The 20,275-nt window shown below is 40.1% G+C and overlaps 2 protein-coding genes across 5 annotated transcripts; one reads left to right on the forward strand and one right to left on the reverse strand.

The window, feature by feature from the left end:
* Positions 1-381: 381 nt before the first annotated feature.
* LOC118778310 (follistatin-A) lies at positions 382-6,320 on the reverse strand. 2 transcript variants are annotated; one of them, XM_036529787.1, is made up of 6 exons: positions 6,172-6,320; positions 4,603-4,794; positions 4,069-4,287; positions 3,596-3,820; positions 2,895-3,125; positions 382-1,196 (listed from the first exon to the last, which is right to left on the reverse strand). In XM_036529787.1, the coding sequence occupies exons 1-6, from the start codon at positions 6,263-6,265 to the stop codon at positions 1,108-1,110; spliced, it is 1,050 nt and encodes a 349-aa protein (XP_036385680.1). In that variant the 5' UTR covers positions 6,266-6,320; the 3' UTR covers positions 382-1,107. The 2 variants fall into 2 exon arrangements, with proteins under 2 accessions (XP_036385680.1, XP_036385681.1); XM_036529788.1 differs by lacking the exon at positions 382-1,196 and adding an exon at positions 1,399-1,449.
* Positions 6,321-14,754: 8,434 nt separating this feature from the next.
* On the forward strand, positions 14,755-20,208 carry LOC118778410 (molybdopterin synthase catalytic subunit-like). 3 transcript variants are annotated; one of them, XM_036529936.1, is made up of 5 exons: positions 15,534-15,613; positions 15,881-16,003; positions 16,961-17,114; positions 18,378-18,501; positions 19,869-20,208. In XM_036529936.1, exons 2-5 carry the CDS (start codon positions 15,883-15,885, stop codon positions 19,941-19,943), a joined length of 474 nt encoding a protein of 157 aa, XP_036385829.1. In that variant the 5' UTR covers positions 15,534-15,613; positions 15,881-15,882; the 3' UTR covers positions 19,944-20,208. The 3 variants fall into 3 exon arrangements, with proteins under 3 accessions (XP_036385831.1, XP_036385829.1, XP_036385830.1); XM_036529937.1 differs by having other exon boundaries at positions 18,432-18,501; XM_036529938.1 differs by lacking the exons at positions 16,961-17,114; positions 18,378-18,501; positions 19,869-20,208 and adding exons at positions 14,755-14,830; positions 15,258-15,379 and having other exon boundaries at positions 15,474-15,613; positions 15,881-15,957.
* The last annotated feature ends 67 nt before the right edge of the window (positions 20,209-20,275 follow it).

Here is a 20,275-nt window from a genome sequence, read left to right on the forward strand (position 1 = left end):
TAAGGTAAATAAATGGTATTTTTCTTTGTATGCCAAAGGAAACCACATTTGGCATCCATAGTAATATAAACTAATATATCTGATGGCTTTCCAATAAGCATATGTTAAAAATATTAGGTAAGTTTTTTCTGAATCTTTGACATTGATATTGATGACAGAAACCAAGCCATAAGGAAAAATTCCATGTTTTTATTGTTTCACTCTTCATATCTGTACAAATACCATCATAACTTTTTTATATACATTTGACATTTACATAAAAAAATACAAAACTATATATTTATAACCGAATCTGTTTGGAAATGAAACAAAAAAGTATTTTGAAAACAACATGAGAAAAGCAATGTAATTGTGTTTGATATATTGTTAATGAATGCTGTATATCACATAATTCTGTAAGTTCTGCAAATGCAACATGAGGCAGAACTCTGTGTGTATTGAGAACATATTGGCAAAAAAATGGCATACACACGTTAATGGCACATTTTGACATAATCAAGTATCTTCTAACACCCAATGATATTTTAATGTGTATAACAAAATACTGAGTCTGTGTTTGTCTTCTGCTTTCAAGACAAGAAAACCACTACTTTCAGAGAAAAAGCCTAAGTCTTTCATATTACTGTGCTGCACCATACACTTTCGCAGAACCATTGAGACAGTCCCTTTGGTCAGTTATGAACTGTAAACAAAAAACAGAGCTGCGTATGTACATTAATGAATGATAGACTCTCAATAAATAAACACAGGCTAACATGCGTTTTTTTCTCTTTTTGCTTGAAATAAACATCTGTGATAAAGAAAGTGACATCAATAAGCAGATTTATACAGCTCACCGATTGCAATTTACAGCTTGCAGAAGAGATTCATACTTTACATGGTAGCATTGTACCCCACAATAAATAACACTGCTTCTCTTTGGAAAATACAAAATAACACGGTATATAGTCAGCCAGACATTGTACATGTATAAATTATAAAACATAAACAAAGTATAAATAAACATCTAGCAGACTGAACTATATGTATACTTCCTTTTTTAAAAAATAAATAAGCGTACACGGACAGTATGTACAGTATGGACATGATTCCTCTAGTGATGGTAGTTTATCCATCCAGTGTTGGAGATAAATGGAAATAAGCCATGTAGTCCTGGTCTTCATCGTCTTCCTCTTCCTCTTGGTCTTCAATAATGGCTATATGGGGGAATACAGCTGTTGTATAAATAAAAACCACAACAGCACAGAATCTCATTGCATGATTTTAAAGCCCTCTGAAAAGCCACACTGCAGTCTCATGTTTTGCTTTACTGGACTTGGCAGTCTCCGACATACTATATCGTCTTCCATTATGCAACAACATTTACATAATCTAGGAAGTCAGAACAGTGAGAACAGGGGGGGTGGGGGGGTCTGGTGGTTCAATGGCTCAGGCTGGTTTGGCAGACTCCTGAAAGCAGACAGAAAGTGCTCTTGTGATCTAGGATTTGCTCTTCTGTTCCTTAAAGTTTTCCTTTAAGTTATCTCAAGCATACAGCTGTTGCTGACGGGCGGGATGAGACAGCATGCCCTTGCCGACCTTTGCTAGTTTGCTAGGAGGCCGAGGGGCAGTCTGTTTTTGAGGTATTTTCTACAGAGCATTTTACATGAAAAACAAAAATCATACAAGCAGAGCAAAAAGAAAAAAACAGAAAAGGAAAAACAACCAACCAAAAACAAAGCAAAACACACAAAACAAACAAAAGAAAATAACAAGCAGTCCTCCTAATCCACTTGAAAGGTTTTGATATTTCCAATCAAAGCAATTTTACTATGTACAGGAAACACAATTTCAGCTGAGAGATGTTAACTTCCATTAGCAGAATAGAGATGAGAGCATACTTCTAAAAGCTTGCAAAGCTTATCCTGCAAACTGTAAAATGCTATATTTATAAACTCATGAGGTGATCATAAAGTTGGTCCCTCCAGGTTACCTGTGTACCTTAAGGCAGGCCTACATTAAGGTAATTAGCTGAGAATGAAGGGCCGGAAAACAACTGTCATTTGTGATGAAATCAAAATTATTCCATCAGCCATTATTTTAATAGCGGCTTGGAATGTAATTTCAGTTTCCTTGGGGCTGCAGCTGAATGTGCTGTTAGCCCTAGCTTATTGAGCACATTATAAACACAATGTGCTGTGCTGGTAGCAAGTAGAAGGCAAGTAGTTTATATATTAATGCTGTCCTTTATGAGTCCGTTTACAGTGGCACCAATGTTACAATCACCTTATGTCCAATGCTGAATTCTTCTATCTGCAGTTATCCTTTACATATATGCAGAGCTGTATGTATTAGCAGATGTTGATGTCAGTGCATTTTGAAGTGATCGATTACAGCCGAAAGTAAGAAAATAAATACATGATTAACACTGAATTACCATGATGACTGTGATCCTCACAAGATGTTAAGATATGACCTTCTGCGCCTCTCTAAATTAACAACACTACAACAAGGAAAAGACCCCTAGCATTTTTAAGGCAACCTACAAGGCAGCAGGTTACTAAGATGAACACACTCTCCTCTATCACATATTAAGCTTTTAACTGCAATAATTAGTATTAGGAGTATACTTTTTGTTAGTTACAAAGGACATTATTAGCTGACCAGCTCCCAAAAATGAGTCCTCTCTTCTATTTATTCTTATTATTTATTATTATTCTTATTAATTTGTTTGCTTGTTTTTTTTTGCAGAAAATGCAAAACGAAAGAAGCCAGCGTCAGAGAACATGCAAGTGCTCCCGTTTTCCAAGTCCAGAGGGTTGCGTAATCTGCTGGGAGGAGAGCTGCGGAGGGGAGGGTGGGGCTGTTCTCAGAGAGCATGGCAGCGTGTGTCTCTTTTTTTTAAGATTACTTACAGTTGCAAGATCCAGAGTGCTTAATTTCCAGGAGCATCCCCATAGAGCAAGCGGCCTGCTTCATGGCGCACTCGCTGGGGTAGGTGGCGTTGTCGCTGGCGCACACGGCCTCGTCCGGCCGGCTCTCTGGACACGCCTCCTCACACACGGAGCAGCGTCCCCTGCTTATCCGTGCGTCCCACAGACACTTTTTCCCGCCGCTGCAGTGGATGTCATCGCAGGACTTGGCCTCTGGTTGCAGAGAGGGGAGAGAAGCCACACATGAATGTGCACACATCTCTGAGCAGGGGTGGACTGTATGTTTTACTGTGCTAGTGGTTGTTGGATACTATGTGAACATAATATGAATATATGAAGTCACAACTTTTGTAAAATTTTGAGTTGGAATCCAGGGCTTACTGTAGGTGCTGTTTTCCATGAGAGAGATGAGAGTAATATGTATACCAGAAGAGTAATTACACGTTTGTTTGTTTTTTTTTTTGGAAGAGAAAAGACTAAACTGTCTTGAGTGTTGTCCTTTGTTTTTCATCATTATTTTAATAGAAAGGATGCTCTTATTAAAATAAGACCACTTTCAGATGACCATGTACGTTTGAAACATGCCATAATATGCTTTCTACATGGAAAATTATTACTACCCACCTATTAGTACCTAATTCACATCTTCATGAGTATTGCAATTATCGTCATGTAGAACTTACTTATGCATTTTCCTTCATACGCAACCCCGATTGATCTTCCAAGAAGGCAGGTGGCCCTCCTCAAGTGGCAGGCGCTGGAATAGATGATCCCGTCGTTTCCGCACAGGTATTGTTCGGGCGATGTCACTTCAGGGCAAATCCGATTACACGTGACACAATACGCGTTATTAGTCTGGTCCACTACGCACGTAGAGCTGCCGGGGCACAGAACGTCACGACAAGTCTCTGTAAAAAAAAGTAAAATAAATAACAGCAATGCTTGCAGAAACACTACTGTAATAATCGCAAATGTTATTAAAATGCTCTTATGTAACTGGCATAGTTTACTCATCGTCATGCCTTAACATGTTTAACTAACAAACATAAAGTGTACAGTAATTCTTTCCCACTATTACCATAACAGCCCGTAAAGGATTCTTGGCAACAGTTACCGCTACATGGCGGGGCATGATAGGAGATGCCAAAGAACTTACTCCTGCATTTGCCCTGGTACTGAATCTCCAGGTCAGGGTGACTCTTACACTTGGCTTTCAGTAAGGCGCATTCATCTCTGTATGTTTTTCCATCGGACCCGCAAACCGGTCCCTTCCAAGTGACATTGGAGCAGTCTGGAGCGCAGATGCACCGAGGTTTGTTCCTCTTGTTCATTTTACACCTCTTCCCTGGACCGCAGTCCACGCTGTCGCATGATTCTATGAAAAATAATTCGGATAAGTACGCAAGTAATGAGGTGAAACAAACGCATGGTGTACCAGCAACCACTACAACTGCTGTGGTCTTATGAACAGGTCACACCGTTATGTTTTCGGAATAAAAAATGAACAATATGCATATTTAGGTTATAGTTTTAGAATAATGTCAATAGAAGTAACCAAAATTCAAGAATTGGCTCGCCAGTCGTCTATTCTGCACAAAACGTGGTTAACCTCAACATTTAGTGTATCATGTTCCAGTATGTAGGTTACCAAACTCCACACACGCAATGTGTACTCTTACGGAAGACATACCTTTACACGGTATACAATTAGGGGCACCACCATTGAAGATCATCCAGCGAAATAGCGTGCTGTTGGGTACATCTTCCTCTGTCCACGACGTCCCCAGTCTTCCACTTCTGCAGCATTCTTCCCTGCTCATTCCAGACATATAGAGGACCTGGCATCTTCCGTTTTTCCCCTGCTGTAGCCAGCAGTTACCAGCTGTGAAAAGCCAGTCGAATTAATGTCTGAAGCCAGTGATCCAGACGCAACACGTGCAACTCGTTTCTTGCAGTCTTTTCCGCGTCTGCCTTAGGTCTGATGTTTCAGCGCTCGCTGTTCTGAAACCCTTTGTGATTATTTAGCCATTAACCGCCGGAGCCGTAAAATCGGTCTACAACCGTGGGAATTTTTAATCGGTGACAGAGTGTAAAGACGCCAGACAGGCAAGCCCCACGTCAGACGAGATTTCACTAACGTTACCTTCACAGAATTTTTCGCACAATACATGGTTCCTTATAGTTTACTGCTCAATTGAAGGACGTACTCTATAAATCCACAGTAGCAGGAAAATAGGATTCATTTACAAGATTTCGGAAGATTAATTCCAAGTCAAATATTTACCACTTGTAATGCAATCCAACAGACGTATAAGACTTCCAGTCGCTTGGCTAATTTATATTTTGTTTTGATTCATACACTTACATGTCACCATCTGTTGTAGACTGTTGTAGTCACGGGATTTATAAAACTACTGTACCAGAGAGAAGCAACGTGACTTTTCTGCTCGCTCAAAGGCAATTGATTCAGTAGGTCGTTAGGTCTGTAGGCTATGTATGATTCCTATACGACTAAACCGCCGGGGTCAATAGACTCCGCGTAAAGTTATACCGCTGCCAAAATAGGTTATTGAAAAAAGCTGAATTAATAGATCTATATTTAGTTTTCGGATAAACTGACAAACAGGGACTGCATAAGACTGATAATCACGTGTTCTGTGTCCGGTATTAATTAACTGTATTACTCCTGCCAACTGAAGTCTCCTGCATTGTATCCCTAGGGTAAAAAGCAATATTCACCGTTCCTTTTCACAAATTTCAGTAGTTAAATATTTATGCAAAACGAACTGCATTTCGGATTTTGACGCATAAAAATACTGATATTGTTTTATGTATGAATGTGTCTCGCATGTTAGCTTATCACGTGTAGACTAATTATCTACGTCGAATACCTGTGCATGAAGATATTTATCTGAGAGAATTGAGTATATTATTTCCTGTTCCTATGTATTTACTCCATTACATAACAGAGTTAGTCATTTAAACTTCGACCCGTGTTGTCTCACGTTTAAATAATTTTAAAAGCTTCAATTTTGTAGCTGCTATTGCATCTAAACACAGTTACATGCATCTGTTTCCAGACTTTCTTTTTATGAGTGCACTTAAAACTGAATTGGTGACCGTACAGGGTCCCGTTAAAAAGTTTAGAAACTGTCTCACACTCCCACAGGCTATTACAGTCACGCCTTAAAAATAATGAAATAAACAAAAACGCGATCTTGAGTCAATGCAATGAAATATTAAAATTAACAAGACTTACCCTGGACTTTGTGATCTTCAATGAAATAGCCGAGCCATATGAGTAACACAATTATGCCCGGGTGGAGCTGGTATTTCTCTAGCATCCTTAGCATGGTGGAGACAAAGTGAACTATTGAAACAGGCAGCGGAAAAGTAATCTGCTTACGATGGCACTGTTGAATGAATGTCAGACTGTGGATGCAGCCTCTCTTTTTAAATCTATAAGGGGTCTCTGGCCGACTGTCTGTGGTGGGCGGTCTTCTAATCGGTGGGGGTGGGGAGAAAGATTTTTTTAAAAAGTTTTTTTTTCCTCCCCAAATCCCAATCAGGTGACATCTCTAGTCGAAACTTCCCCTCACAACAATAATGTAGGAAATATACTCAGTTTGCGCTGTGTGAGCGCAGCACAGTGAAGTGATACAAAGACAATTAACAAAAGCGATATCAAATATTTCTGTATCATGATATTGTTATTATTTTAAGAGAAAGCTGACGGCACGAGCCTTTGTCTTATTTTATTAAGTAAATAATATACTCAGATACCTCAAGTTTTGAGCTCACCATTACCTAATTTGTCTACCAACCCCAGCCAAATTTGCTGACGCTTATGTCTACATATCAGTTTGTGTTAACTGCAGGCGTTCGGAAGGAACATCACTTAACTTGCAACTGGAACTCAAACACGAAACTATACGTTTACACAGTAAACTCTTCCATTCATAGGCTATTTTACAGTCAAATTACTAGATCTGATTGTACTAGACTAAATTTGGAGTTATACTTTCTTAAGCGGCATTGCGTAACATGTTATTTAGTTCTCATCAGGTTTTGACATACATATTTATAATGCGCGAAACAGCTTCTACTCTCACTGTCGCTAGCTCTTATGTATTTGACAGTGGTACAATCTGAACAAAATCTACGTTTCCAATGGAGTAGGCTACGTCATTCACTTCGGTTATGAATGCTGTCTAAATAACTAAACATCATAGCCTCAAGACTTTCCATTTCGAAAATGAATATATTGCGAAACAATAGTCAGACATTGACATGCCAATAAAGTTTTGGGTCTCCTAACTCCCCCAGCTCGGAATTGTTCAGCGATAACAGATAGTTTTCCGCCAACTGCAGATGATAGTGTTAATCTTTTAATAAAAGTGCTGTATTACACCGCGATCTGCATGGACAGACAATAATAGAGCTCAAAATAAAAGCTTGCTAATAATAGAATAGACAGTTGTTTGGGTCTCTCAGTCAAGTCAAGGTTTTAAATTTACCCAACCTCGTTACCAAATACGCTTTAGAGTAGAGTATTACATTACACTGGGCGCTATACATTAAACATCGGCCGTTCTCGAGCGACGCCTGTCTATTGTATTCACATACGAGCCCACGTGTGGAAGATGACAGCTTGCAGCAGTCGCACAGTCTGTGTGCTGCGATTCCAGACTGCCGGTCTTCGGGTCAAATGTAACTTTGGGCTCCCTCTACCGGTAGACAGTCAGAACAACATTTTGTCTGATCTCGGTAAAATTTATGCCAATTATTCGCCGTCCAATCGTATGAATACGCAGTAAGCCACCAGTGTTATTATTCCACTGCAAAATGCAAAAGGAACCGAATGACCATTATCCCAAAATTGCAAATAAAATTTTGTTAATTAAAGAGATGGAATAGTTTGTTGCCAGTAGATATTATCTGATAAAGGGGAGGGACGGAGGAAATGATAATATGGAAAAGATGAGCGGGATGGTTAACAGAGCAGTAAGCAAGAACAGGTGGCATGAAGCGAATTTCAGCTGCAGTGGGGTGTCAGTGGAGGTAACAACACAGTAGCAGCAAGGAAAAGAAAAGACAGTTTGCACATACAGTCACTACTGATGGAGCCCCTCATAAAAGGCAGAAAGCAAGGAGATTAGGGCTGGGTACACAGCACCAGCAGTGATGCAGTGGAGTGGATGGGAGCAAGGCTTGTAACCCAAGGCCTTCTCGTTCCATTTCACTGGAAAGCCACTGTCATTGTATCCTTAGACAAGGTACTTAAGCCAAATTGCATGCTGTGTAAATGGATGATATGTAAAAATTATATGTTACATAAGTCGCTCTGGATAAGAGCTTAGCCAAATTCAATGTAATACAACAAAACAGAACAGCAGAATCTTAAGCTATTCTTTCGAACAGGGCCTTCAAATGTGAGACGTGAGTGTGAACTGAATTCCCATATAGGCACTATAAAATGTACTACAGTCTAGTTTTGTTTAGAAAAGTTCCATGACACTCTCACTCTTAATTGTAATCAATACGTCTGTGCACTAGTAAAGGTTTCACCTTAGTTGCCTGTCACCAGTGACTGTTTCTGTGAGGTCACTAGCTGTGAGGTCATAGTGTGTGCTGTGTTTGATCTTGCAGGTGTATCTGATATAATGGCTGGTACCACCTGGGCCTACTTGTAACAGTTTGTGAAGGTTCCAGGTCTGCAGCCTTAAGAAATAATTCAGTTCTCACTATCATGTGCTATTTGATTGCTTAATCATAAAAAAACATTGTTTTTGGGGATGATCGATGTCTTCCCAACTTGAAATGAGGGCAGTAACTCATCCTTATACTGACTTGGTTGAATTTGTGGTTTGGATCAGAGGAAGATAGACTGTGGCAGGTGTTTTGCACATATGTCTTACTCTCATAAAAGTGTATCTACTCCAGACAGGAGAACAGCTCGGTTTTACGCCCAGAATTCCTCATACTGACAAATATGGCATGTATAGTACCTCAAACTCATATGCATTTTACCCTGTTGTTTGTATATCATCATATGGCTACTGATCTGATTCCTCATATTTGCAATCACAATGATCAAATTCAAAGAGGTGTATTCAGTAACAGTGGAGCGGAAACCTCCAGGAATATTTGTATTTTATAGACTGTAATCAATGACAGCAAGCCCTAACTGACACTTCAAGCCTAACAGATATGTCAGCTCCAGGTATTTTAAAACATGACTTATTTGAAGAGAATACATTGCAGAGGTAGAACAAACATTTTCAGAGGAGTGAAAACTGTTGTGAGGTTCCCCTTCTCTACAGAATGATGACCAGTCCTACTTAACCAATTGCTATCCTTCCATATGTTGAAGGTGAATTGTTTTATTACAAAATTTCAGAAACTTACATGGATGTTTCAAAGACCAGTGCCAGTGAATTAACTGAATATATCAATATATGATGATATATATCAATATATTGATATATAAATATTGAGGATATATAAATATCCAGCGTTACAAATGGAAAAATATGTAAATATTATAACCTGTGTAAGTCACTCTGGATAAGAGCTTCTGCTAAATGACAATAATGTAATGTAGTTACTGGGTCCTTTCAATCTTAATTTCAGCATCATACAGTTATCTGTATGCAAATCCATACTGTTTAACCCTTGTGTGGTGTTTGGGTCTGTGGGACCCGTTTTCAATGTTTGCTAAAAGAAAAGTGATGCAATAAATTATTTTTTCAATCTGTGACTCATTGGCCTTGGCTCATTTTCTGTGAGGAACATGTAAAAGAACACATTCTCATTGAGTGCACAGTGTGCACCCCCCTACACATTTATATTACATATGTGGTGTTCGGGTCCACTGGACCCAAGGGTAATAAAAGTGTGGGAACTGTAGGTGAAAACAAGTAAACATGGTAAAAATAAAAGAAAAAGGTTTGCTGTGTACCTTCACTCTGTCTTCCTCCTACCTGGGCCTGCTGTCAATAATCCAGTCCATAAGGATTCCTATTTCTTTTCTTTTCAAAATGAGAAATCACCTCCCAGCTTCTCTGTGGACAACATGTATACACACACACACACACACACACACACACACACACACACACACACACACACACACACACAAGGTTTCAACATAGCACCAAGAACCTTTCTGTTTCCGCTATTCCCGCACTCTTTACACTCTGTAGTGTGTGAAACTACACATACACAGTGAAGGTTGCAACATTGTTACATTTCAAGCACGAGAACCTGTCTGCTCCCAAATATTCCCACACACTTTACCCTCTGTAGTGTGTGAAACTACAAAATGTTTTGCGGGAACCTGCACAATGTTATTTCAAAACATTCTAAAAATTCTATATTTTCTCACACTCTATCCCAGCTGCAAATTGGGGGCAGGACACAACAAATAAATCGCTTTGTGTGTGTGGCTCCTGATCACAATCGATCAATATGGCAAAAAGATTCTCTGCTCAGAGGGCCTTGGAAATGTTTTTAGAAGAGAGAGAAGCTTTGGAAGATGAAGATGAAGAGTTTTCAGAATATGAGGATCATGTTTCTGTCAATTCAGTGTCTGACTGTGAGTTTGAAGAAGAGGATGAGATTGACCCTCAGCCAGCCCCAAGACCACCCCGTCAGCAGCCAGCCCCATGACCAGCCTGTTAGCAGCCAGCCCATCAGCAGCCTGCAGGAAGAGAAATATGGATGTCAAAAAATGGTGAAATGGTTGAATGGTCTTCTTGTCCAAGGAATGAGCTACCCCGCATGGCTGCCAATGTGATAAGGATGCAACCAGGGCCGACGTGGATGGTGGTTACTCATGTACAGGACAAAAAGTCTTCTTTTGAACTTTTCATCCCAGACACCATCGAGAAAATCATTTTGGACTGCACTACTTTGGAGGGAAGACGTGTTTTTGGCAAGAGGTGGAAGGAGATGGACCAAACCCATTTACATGCATACTTTGGGGTTCTTATCCTTGCTGGTGTTTTCAGATCCAATGCGGAATCCACAGAATCCCTGTGGGATACAGAAACTGGCAGAGAACATTCCCATGCAACAATACCTCTGGAAAACTTCCACATTATTTCCAGGATTATCTGCTTCGATAACCGAGACACCACACCAGCTCAGTGGCAGAGAGACAAGCTAGCTGTCATCAGGTCAGTGTGGGACAACCTTCCCCTGTTGTACAACCCTGGGCCCAATGTTACTGTTGATGAGCAGCTTATGCCATTTAGGGGCTGCTGCCCCTTCAGGCAGTACATACCATCTAAACCCGCAAAATATGGAATCAATATTTGGGCTGCCTGTGATGCTGCTTCATCATATGTGTGGAAGCTGCAAGTGTATACGGGGAAGCCAGATGGAAGAGCCCCTGAGAAGAATCAATGGATGTGAGTTGTCTTGGACATTACACAGGGACTCTGTGGCCACAACATCACATGCGATAACTTTTTGACTTCAGACAAGCTGGGACAGGAGCTCTTAAAGAGGAAGCTGACGATGGTAGGAAGAGTATGAAAAAACAAGCCAGAGCTCTCACTTCAGCTGTTGACTCCACAGAACAGGCCCATCAATTCATCTAAATTTGTGTTCATGGCTGACATGTCCCTGGTGTCCTACATGCCAAAGAAAGGCAAAAATGTGGTAGTCATGAGTATGCTGCATAGGGATGGGAGAATTTGTGGCCAGAAGCATCAAAAACCCAAAATCATAATGGATTACAATGCCACAAATGGAGGGGTAGAAAACTTGGACAAGCTATTGACTGGCTACAGCTGCAAAAGAAGAGCCCTATGCTGGCCACTTGTGATATTTTTCAAACATCTCGGCGTACAACGCTTTTGTCATCTGGATGGCGTTGAACCCAGACTGGAACAGAGGGAGGCTCCAGAGGAGTCGGCTCTTTCTCGAGGAGCTGGGCAAGGCATTGGTAAGACTGGTAAGATTGATAAGAATTGGTAAGGAGACAACATATCCCAACATATCCCAAGCGGCCGGTAGCCAGTAGCAACTAAAGGAAGCGCTGCGATGTGTGTGGACCCAAGAAGGACAGGAAGACAGTATACATGCATCAAGTGCAAGAAATACATTTGCAACACACACAGTAAAACTCTGTCCCTCATGTGTCGTGCAGACTGGCATGAATATGTGTTCATTGGGGCTCATTTATCATTTCCGTAAAACACTGTATGCAATTTTTTTTATTATAATTGATTTCTTTTACAAAATTCACATTTTATCACAAAGAATGAATGGTATTTTTTATTGATAAATGTGATCTAGCAGAGGTAAATGGCAAATATTAACCATATATGCTGTCTATATTGCTTGTAATTGAGATAAAGTTAACATCTGTTAAGTATTTTGACATAAATTGGTATGGCTGTATTGTTTTAAAAACCCAACAATGTTGTGGGTCCACCACACCCACGAACACCAAGGGTAAATGTACCATGAGAAGGAATAAACATAACATACAGTACTACTGTACTACATGAGGATAATGATATTAATAGTTAACATAATGGACTACGGCAGCCCACGTCATAGGGAGCATTCAAGGCCAGCATGATGAAGGTGAGACCATGTAACGTGCAAGAAAGACTAACTGTTATGCTTCAGTGACATCTGGTGGCAAGAAGCTGATGGCAAAAATAAATGAAATTGTTTTCAGAGGAAAGAGCTGTATAGTATAACCATGAATATGGAGATATAGTCATTATATATAATAGAGATATAATGACTTATATTATCATGTGATCTGTACAAAAGAAAACTATAGCCTGCCAGATTCCATAGTATTATTTAAGTTAAGGCCTCTGGTGCAATTACTACACTGGAAGGAGGAGTTTACCTCTGTGAAAGGAAAGGAATTGAGGAGGGACACCCCCCAACTCATTGGAAGAGCTGGAAATCTCTCATATTCTGAGGAAAGCCTGGAATGATCTGCACAGAATGTCTCAGACTCTACATTTTTTTCCTCGGATGCATGAATGCGACATTCAGGGTGGAGCTGCCTGAACGATGCCTCCTCTGAAGCCAAAGTGCTGAGAGAGTCTGTGAAACTGTGTGTGAAACTGGCCTGCTGCGTCTGAATGGCTACTGGAACCCTGCTTTGTGTTGTGAGTTGAAGAGAATACAATTCTGTCTGTGGTGGATTGGCTTTGCTTCTGGGGTTGACTTGCTTCCTCTGGGCTTTGTGCTCTTGGTAAAACTGAGGCAACAACAGACATGATAGTGATATTTCAGTAAAATCAAAATTGAATGCTGGTGTCTTAAATTACTGGCCACCTGTTATTAAATTATCTTCTGTTTAAATTGTGTTTGCTTAGAGGATGAGACATTGAAGGCAGCTTTGTCAAAAACACATTCTTGTTACTGGTACTAGTACTGTTACTATTAATACCACTGCTACTGTTACTGCTACTATTAATCTGGAAAAGTAAAACTTCATTCGGCCATGTGTAAGATGCTTCTTCCATTATTGCATTCACATGTGTACCATAACATTGTGCATAGTATCTGGTCGGCAGTGCTGAGTGGTCTTCTCAAACACTGACATGATAGTGTAATAATTATCCAGGGCAGGTGTCCAGAACTGGGTAGAAGAACACAGAATCAACGTTGAACGTTGAACTGGCCATCACCTCCAAACATTGAGAAAGTGATTCACAAGCAGAAACAAATCCATCTGGAAGAGAGTGAGAGCTGTAGCCTGTATGACAACAAAAGTGTTTTTTTTATATTTATGTATATGTATATTCTTTATACAGACAGACTACTATTTAATGTTGCACTCTACAGCAGTGATAGTACTATTTAAACTGAGCAGGTCTTTGCTCATTTGTGAAAAAAGCAGCATGTTTGGGAATCTCTCTGGTGTAGACCATCCTTTAGCTAGCTTATCAAGGGTATGAATATGTTAAGATGTCACTCTGTGTGTCACTGTGTGTGTGTGTGTGTGTGTGTGTGTGTGTGTGTGTGTGTGTGAGAGAGAGAGAGAGAGAGGGAGCGAGAGAAAGAGAGAGAGAGAGAGAGACAAATGCAATTAACAAATGTAATTCTAGGAGTCATTGCAGTATGTTGTCTCTATAGCAAGCGTAACACAAATGTGATTTTAGGATTCGTTGCAATGTGTTATCTCTATAGTTAAAAATCCACCACAAAGCATATTTGCCTGTCCATTCAGATTGGCTGAGAAGCATTTTTGGTTTGCCCCATTTGGCCCTAAAGTGTGTGAAGGTGACAGCCGAATTTGATTAGTTATATCTCTTTTTAATGTTTTCAATGTTGTAGCCTACATACCAGAATAAAAAAAAAATCTGAAATTGTTTGCCAGAAATAATGTAAACAGCATTTAAAACGTTTTATTTTACAGTACACATTGCAATTTAATATCTCTGTTGTTTGATTTATGATTTTTAATTTTACCTGCATGACTTCACATTTACTTGCTACTCAAACAGAGTACTATACTTAGTTTACTCGACCAAAGGACAACCCATATGAGTAAAACATTCATCCAGGTGTGGTAGGATGCCGTGGTGTGGTTATGCCAAGGCATAACGTAAAATATGGTATGGAAGGAAGGAAAATTTGGCCAAAAAAAAAAAGGTTAATGACGCTTCTCAACACATGTGGGGCACCAGTTACCTAATCCCATGGCGTGATAAACACAGACAATAGCGATTTAAAGCTATCATTACAATAAAATGCGGTAGTAACGCACTGTGCACTGGTAGGCGTATACCTTCCCCATTTCCTGTTTGGCGGAGTCAGCTGACAGGCAGCGCGAGCTGACCGAGGAAGCAGTCTGGGTCGCGCTGCGTGGCTGAAGCAGAGTAAGACCAGTGCATGTAACCGCTGCGCTCCCAAATTCATTCATGAATACCGAGGTGACTAGTTTTTGCTATGACTGATACAGTTATGTTAAATTTCCTAATATTTATCAAGTTATTTGTTGTTGCATAGAGCCATGTATTCAAAATCAATTTCTTTTGCAATAGCCGATGATTCGGTCCTTGTAAAACATCTGTGGTGATACCACATTTGTCACATTCAAATGCAGTCTAGACTGTTAATTTACTATATATTTATTAGTGGTTTGCTCCTCTGAAGAACTGTTTTTCCTTAAAACTGCGTCTCGATAAGTTCTTTAGTGTGCAGCGTGACAGTAAGTTACAGTAGTTAGCAGTCACGTGAAACATTGCGAGCATAAACGTGAGGTATGCGTTAAAGTGCACATTTCTAGAACGCCTAGTACACGCATAATTCGAAAGAGGTCCAAAAACATGGATTTATTCTGTTTTTCGTGCCTATTAGGTGCTGGTGCTCTATTTTGCCAAAAGCGCCGAACTAGCGGGACGCAAAGCCGAGACCATAAGTGTTCCTTGTGAATTATCGTCACTTCAACTGTGGCAGGAACTAGTGAGCAGACATCCTCGGTACGTAGAAGTTGACATGTTACATTTTTATTGGCACTCTTGAACGCTGGGTAAGGGTGATTGATAGAAGTGCTTTGCTCTCGGGTCTGGTCAGGCTGTGTGCGCTGCGGGAGCAGGTGGTGCTTGCGGTGCGCCAAGAGTACGTGGTCCTGGGGGATCAGCTCGTGAGCCTGCAGGCCGGGGACGAGGTCGCGATCATCCCGCCGCTCAGCGGAGGATAAGCATTCTGAAAAGGTAAAGCGAGTTTGCTGCTCTCTCAAGTCATTTTCCCTCCCAGTCTTTGAGTAAGGTGAATATTTCACAGGGTGCAAAGACAAAAAAAAGTGAAATTGTAAAATGATGTAAAAGTGAAAAAACCAAACAACTAAGAGAATTGTTTAGACTCAGTAGCTCATGAAAGATATAATATACTTTGCGACTGAAAAATCAGAGACATGACAAATTATGTTTCGAAGTCTGTTGTATTTGATATGCAATAGCTTTTTCATACTTCTTGCTCAGTTATGAATGACGGAGACGGGGATCCACAGGACATTGTCAAGCTGACCCATGACAAGCTGTCAGCAGATGCGGTATCTGAAGCAGTGGTGTGTCCATCCTGTGGAGCAGTCTCCATGTTCATTGGTATGTGTAGGAGTCCATTCAGCATATATTATTAAACGGTTAGTTCCAACCCCTTTTTCCAGTTGTTCAATTTGTGTTCCGGTCATGACAGTATCCCCTGATATACCACAGGCACATGGACTTTTTGTACATCATTTAAATATCGTTGGTAATTATGTGCCTGTCACTTCTATAAAACATTGTTGGATGAACTTAAGAATGAAGTTAGATAGCTGCATAGGTAAGGTTACCTACATAAAGTAAGAAGAGAAACCAAATCCGGTTTTATTGATTACATGAACATTTGCGTAGTGCCTAATATACCCCCAGCTTTAGACTAGGGGTGTACTAGCTAGATAGCTAGCAAATCCGAGCTAGTTTGCAAGACATGGAAATAATACAGACTGACTTAGACTAAGTGGCCTCAAGGCATAGCTTTCAGTACAAAGTTACAGGCAGCCATCGCGTAAGAGCAGGGAACAGAGGAGTAGCATCTTGCCTCTCCCAAACGAAATGTGACCCGCTGTCCTCTGTTTGATAAACAGAGCCCCACTTCTGAGACACTGCCCCGAGAATTTTCAAACGATGTTTGATAAGTCACCTTGTTAGCTAGATCCTTCAGTAGCTAGCCGTACCGTTAGGTAGCCTAATCTTCAGAAGGTTAATGCAGCAACAGTAACGTTACAGGCTTGGTAACTACTTTCATTGGTGGGATGGTTTTTCATCAATAAAACTAATTGAATTTGCTCTAACCTCCTACTTCAGTTTAACAAAATAGCTAACCTTAAGTTCATCCAGCTGTGTATCCATTGTATAAAAGCTTTATGAGAATAAACCCCGTGGTATATCATGAATATTGGGATTATGATATTGTGATATGATCTACCAGGGGTCTTGAGTGCTATAACGCTTTAATATAGCCTACCACGTGTTTGAAGGTCAAAGCATATGATGACTATTCTTCTCATGTTGTATCAGGCACCACAAGGAACAATTTTGAGGGAAAGAAGGTTGTCCAGCTTGAGTATGAAGCATATGTCCCAATGGCGGAGTCACAACTAAAGAAGATATTCAAAGACATAAGAGACAGATGGACAACTGTGAGGCATATCTGTGTTCATCACAGATTGGGGTGAGTCTTAGAAATTAGCATTGAAGACTGTTACTGTCTTTCATAAAATATGCTATGCACTCTTTCTGTGCATTGGACATTTAGAATAAAGCATGTCATCTGTGGATAGTCTATATAGATCTGTTTGTGGGAGTGTAGTATGAGTGTGGGAGTCAAAAAAGGATGATAGTTGGAATGAGCAGTGGCTCTGATGAAGATGCAGTGTTGTAGTTCTAGTCAGAGCCTTAACCTTCCTATAGCAAATAGAGAGCTGTGGCAAGCAAACTTCTCCAGCTTGGTGGCTTACCAGTCAGAGTAGAATTGGAGTAACAATTAAGTCAGAGTAGCAGGCTACTCTGTGATAAGGGATACCCTCAAAAACCATGGCTGATGATTCTGTTCCCACAACCGTTAGCAGGTACACAGCTCAGGTACAACAGCTGGCTACACTTAAAAGATTTATGTTGCATTTCAGTATTTATAGTGTTTTTACATGGCTAAACAATATTTCACATATTAATTTTACCAGCTACAGTGTTAATAAGATCACATGTAGTGATGTGGAGAGGGGATGAAAAATTTGAGATTTCATGTTCTCCACAAATTGATCCAGCAACTGGCTCAAAGTAGGCAGCAGCATAACAACAGGTTGTGCAAGTCTGCACGCTGTTTGCAAATCGCGTTGCCACATGTGGAATTTCTCGCCTACTGTCCTCAGAGGAAATTAAGAATCTTAACCATAATGAAAAAAAAACTACTTAGTCTTGACAAACATTGTATTAATGTATTTCACAAAACCAATCTCAAATTATCATTGTTAACTTTCAAGTTGTCTGAGATTGGAAACCATCCGTGCTAATTTGCCGGCATGTATTCACATTTATGTTTGATCATGTTCACGCCATGCACCATGACAACCCCATTTCTTTCAATCACTGCAATGTTGAGACATTTGTTCATTTGTTCATAACTGTGAAAATCAACATTGCTGCCGTTCATTTGCACCACTTCACAAATAAGATGAGCTCTACTGGAAGGAAACAGTCTTAGTCCCACTCCTAAATGCTTTTAGCAGGACACTTCAGAGTAATTCTGAGATGCATGAATATGGGCCCTGGTCCTAGAGCGAGTGTGGCAGAGAATAAATTGGAGAAGCCAGTTTTATACAAATGAAACAATATGCTTGATGGCTGTATTACCTCTTCACCTGACATTAGCTGTCAGTCTTGCTGTCAGAATGCTCTCTGTCACTCCGCTGTTTCAGTAGCATCTCTTGATTTTCAGTGTTGTCCCAGTGACAGAGGCCAGCGTCATCATCGGTGTCTCCTCTCCTCACAGGAGGGAGTCTCTGGAGGCAGTGGCGCACTGCATTGAGGCCCTGAAAGCTAATGTTCCAATCTGGAAAAAAGTGAGTCCTCCTTCACATTCACAGCACTTTCAGAATAAAACCATTCATTAGGAGCTGAAAATGTGATTTAGTGATGTTTATGAATATGCACAGCGTTGCATAAACCATTTGTGTCATTATACAATATGTGCAACAAGAGAATGAGACAAGCAGTCCATTGTGAAAGTATGTTAATGCCTGAAGCGTATGAAATGATTTTAGGGTCATTCCATGTCAGATGAATACAACTGGGCTCTGTCTGCATAGCCTTTTCATATCCACAAGCTCTTCCTGTATCCCCCACAGTCCAGAGACATGCTATCTATAGGGTAGTGAAGCCAGACTGCCCCTCGTGTGAGCGTGTGAGTGCTCTGCGATGGACTGATATGATGCTTAACCAATCACACACAATCTTCAGGGTCCTTAATTCATTCTGCTTTAGAGCTCATTATTTTTAGTTTCAGTATTTCATGTTGATTGCTGTTTGTGCTGCCTTGATTTTTATGACTGAGATATGTAGTGATTGTGAAGTTGTAATCAATGTCACGAAAAGTGGCCCTGCTGATTTTGACATAAGAAATGTGTGTTGCACGTTACATTTGTATGAATAGTAATTTAGCTGGCATTCCTATCCACAGCAGCAGCACACAAAAGTGCACACACTACAAGAAGTTAGGCTTAGAGCAGAGGCGAAATTAAATCAAAGCGTCACAATCCGATAGTAGGAGTCATTACGTAACATTCCTTAATACATGCCATACTAGGTGCAAGAGGAAGTCATGAGGATATTGCAAGTGTGTTTAAAGATACAGCATGTTTAGACTTCAGTGTTAGTTGAACCAAGATGCAATTTGAACATGGGAGTTTTTAGTCTCTGGCATGCAAGATATTACATATATTTACATATGTACTGTTCCATATTTTGTCGTAGTTTTAGTAGCATTTAACATACATTACTTATTATACCATATTAGTGGGTAATATGCTATATTGTGTAACAATACATTGCAGTTGAGATATCCTCCAGGACATTTTTAATGGTTAAATTCCCAGTCAAAGTCTAAGTAGAAGTTTCCTGGCTGGCTTGCTGAAACAGAGCAGCCATGTTTTATCATGGATGCCACATGAAGCACGTGGTGCTGGACAGGCATCTCATGAAAGCTTGCATTGTGTTTCAGATACAGCACATTAATCAGGAGGGCAGTTTGCATGCTGAGCACTAAATGGCCAAAGCATCCGCTTTGAAGTTAAAGATAGCTGAGAAGCCGCTGGAGTGTTTCATTCTTCTTGATCTGAATTCCATTTGATGGTCCTGAAGTGCAAATTGTTCATGTGATTTATGTGTCCTGATTTGACAGAGGAGTCTTTTTCTCCTTCTCTTTTTTAAGGAGATCTATGAAACTGAAGGTTCTGCTTGGAAGGAGAACAAGGAGTGTCTGTGGGCTGGGAGTGGCCAGAAGTAACAACGGAGAATGTAAACAACATATACATCTATATGTCTGTACATCACTGTGGGCTGTCATGTGTGGTTACTGAACATGTTAAATTGATAAGAAATAAAATATGGTGTCAATGTGCCAATGTTTGCATTCTGCCAACAGTAACAAAAGCTTGTTGTGTTAACGGCCTATGGCTTGTGTCAAGCCAAAAAAATAAAAAAGCCAATCACCATTTTGCATGAACCAAATTTATTTACAATGCATTTTCACATCAACTGCAATAGTTTAAAACCACCAAGAACAGGTTTGTAATGATCAAATAAAGAACAGCAATTAAAACATATATGAAAGGAACT

This window comes from Megalops cyprinoides, chromosome 5 (assembly GCF_013368585.1).
Source record: "Megalops cyprinoides isolate fMegCyp1 chromosome 5, fMegCyp1.pri, whole genome shotgun sequence".
Lineage (NCBI taxonomy): Eukaryota > Metazoa > Chordata > Actinopteri > Elopiformes > Megalopidae > Megalops > Megalops cyprinoides.

Bases quoted from the DNA above. Each gene is read 5' to 3' on its own strand.
- LOC118778310 (XM_036529787.1), bottom strand. From the start codon at position 6,265: ATGCTAAGGATGCTAGAGAAATACCAGCTCCACCCGGGCATAATTGTG. The intron at 3,821-4,068 runs GTAAGTTCTTTG...TTTTTTTTACAG, and splicing joins GTACCAGGGCAAATGCAGGA to AGACTTGTCGTGACGTTCTG. The intron at 1,197-2,894 runs GTAAGTAATCTT...TCCCCCATATAG, and splicing joins GCACTCTGGATCTTGCAACT to CCATTATTGAAGACCAAGAG.
- LOC118778410 (XM_036529936.1), top strand. From the start codon at position 15,883: ATGAATGACGGAGACGGGGATCCACAGGACATTGTCAAGCTGACCCAT. The intron at 16,004-16,960 runs GTATGTGTAGGA...ATGTTGTATCAG, and splicing joins AGCAGTCTCCATGTTCATTG to GCACCACAAGGAACAATTTT. The intron at 18,502-19,868 runs GTGAGTCCTCCT...CTCTTTTTTAAG, and splicing joins ATGTTCCAATCTGGAAAAAA to GAGATCTATGAAACTGAAGG.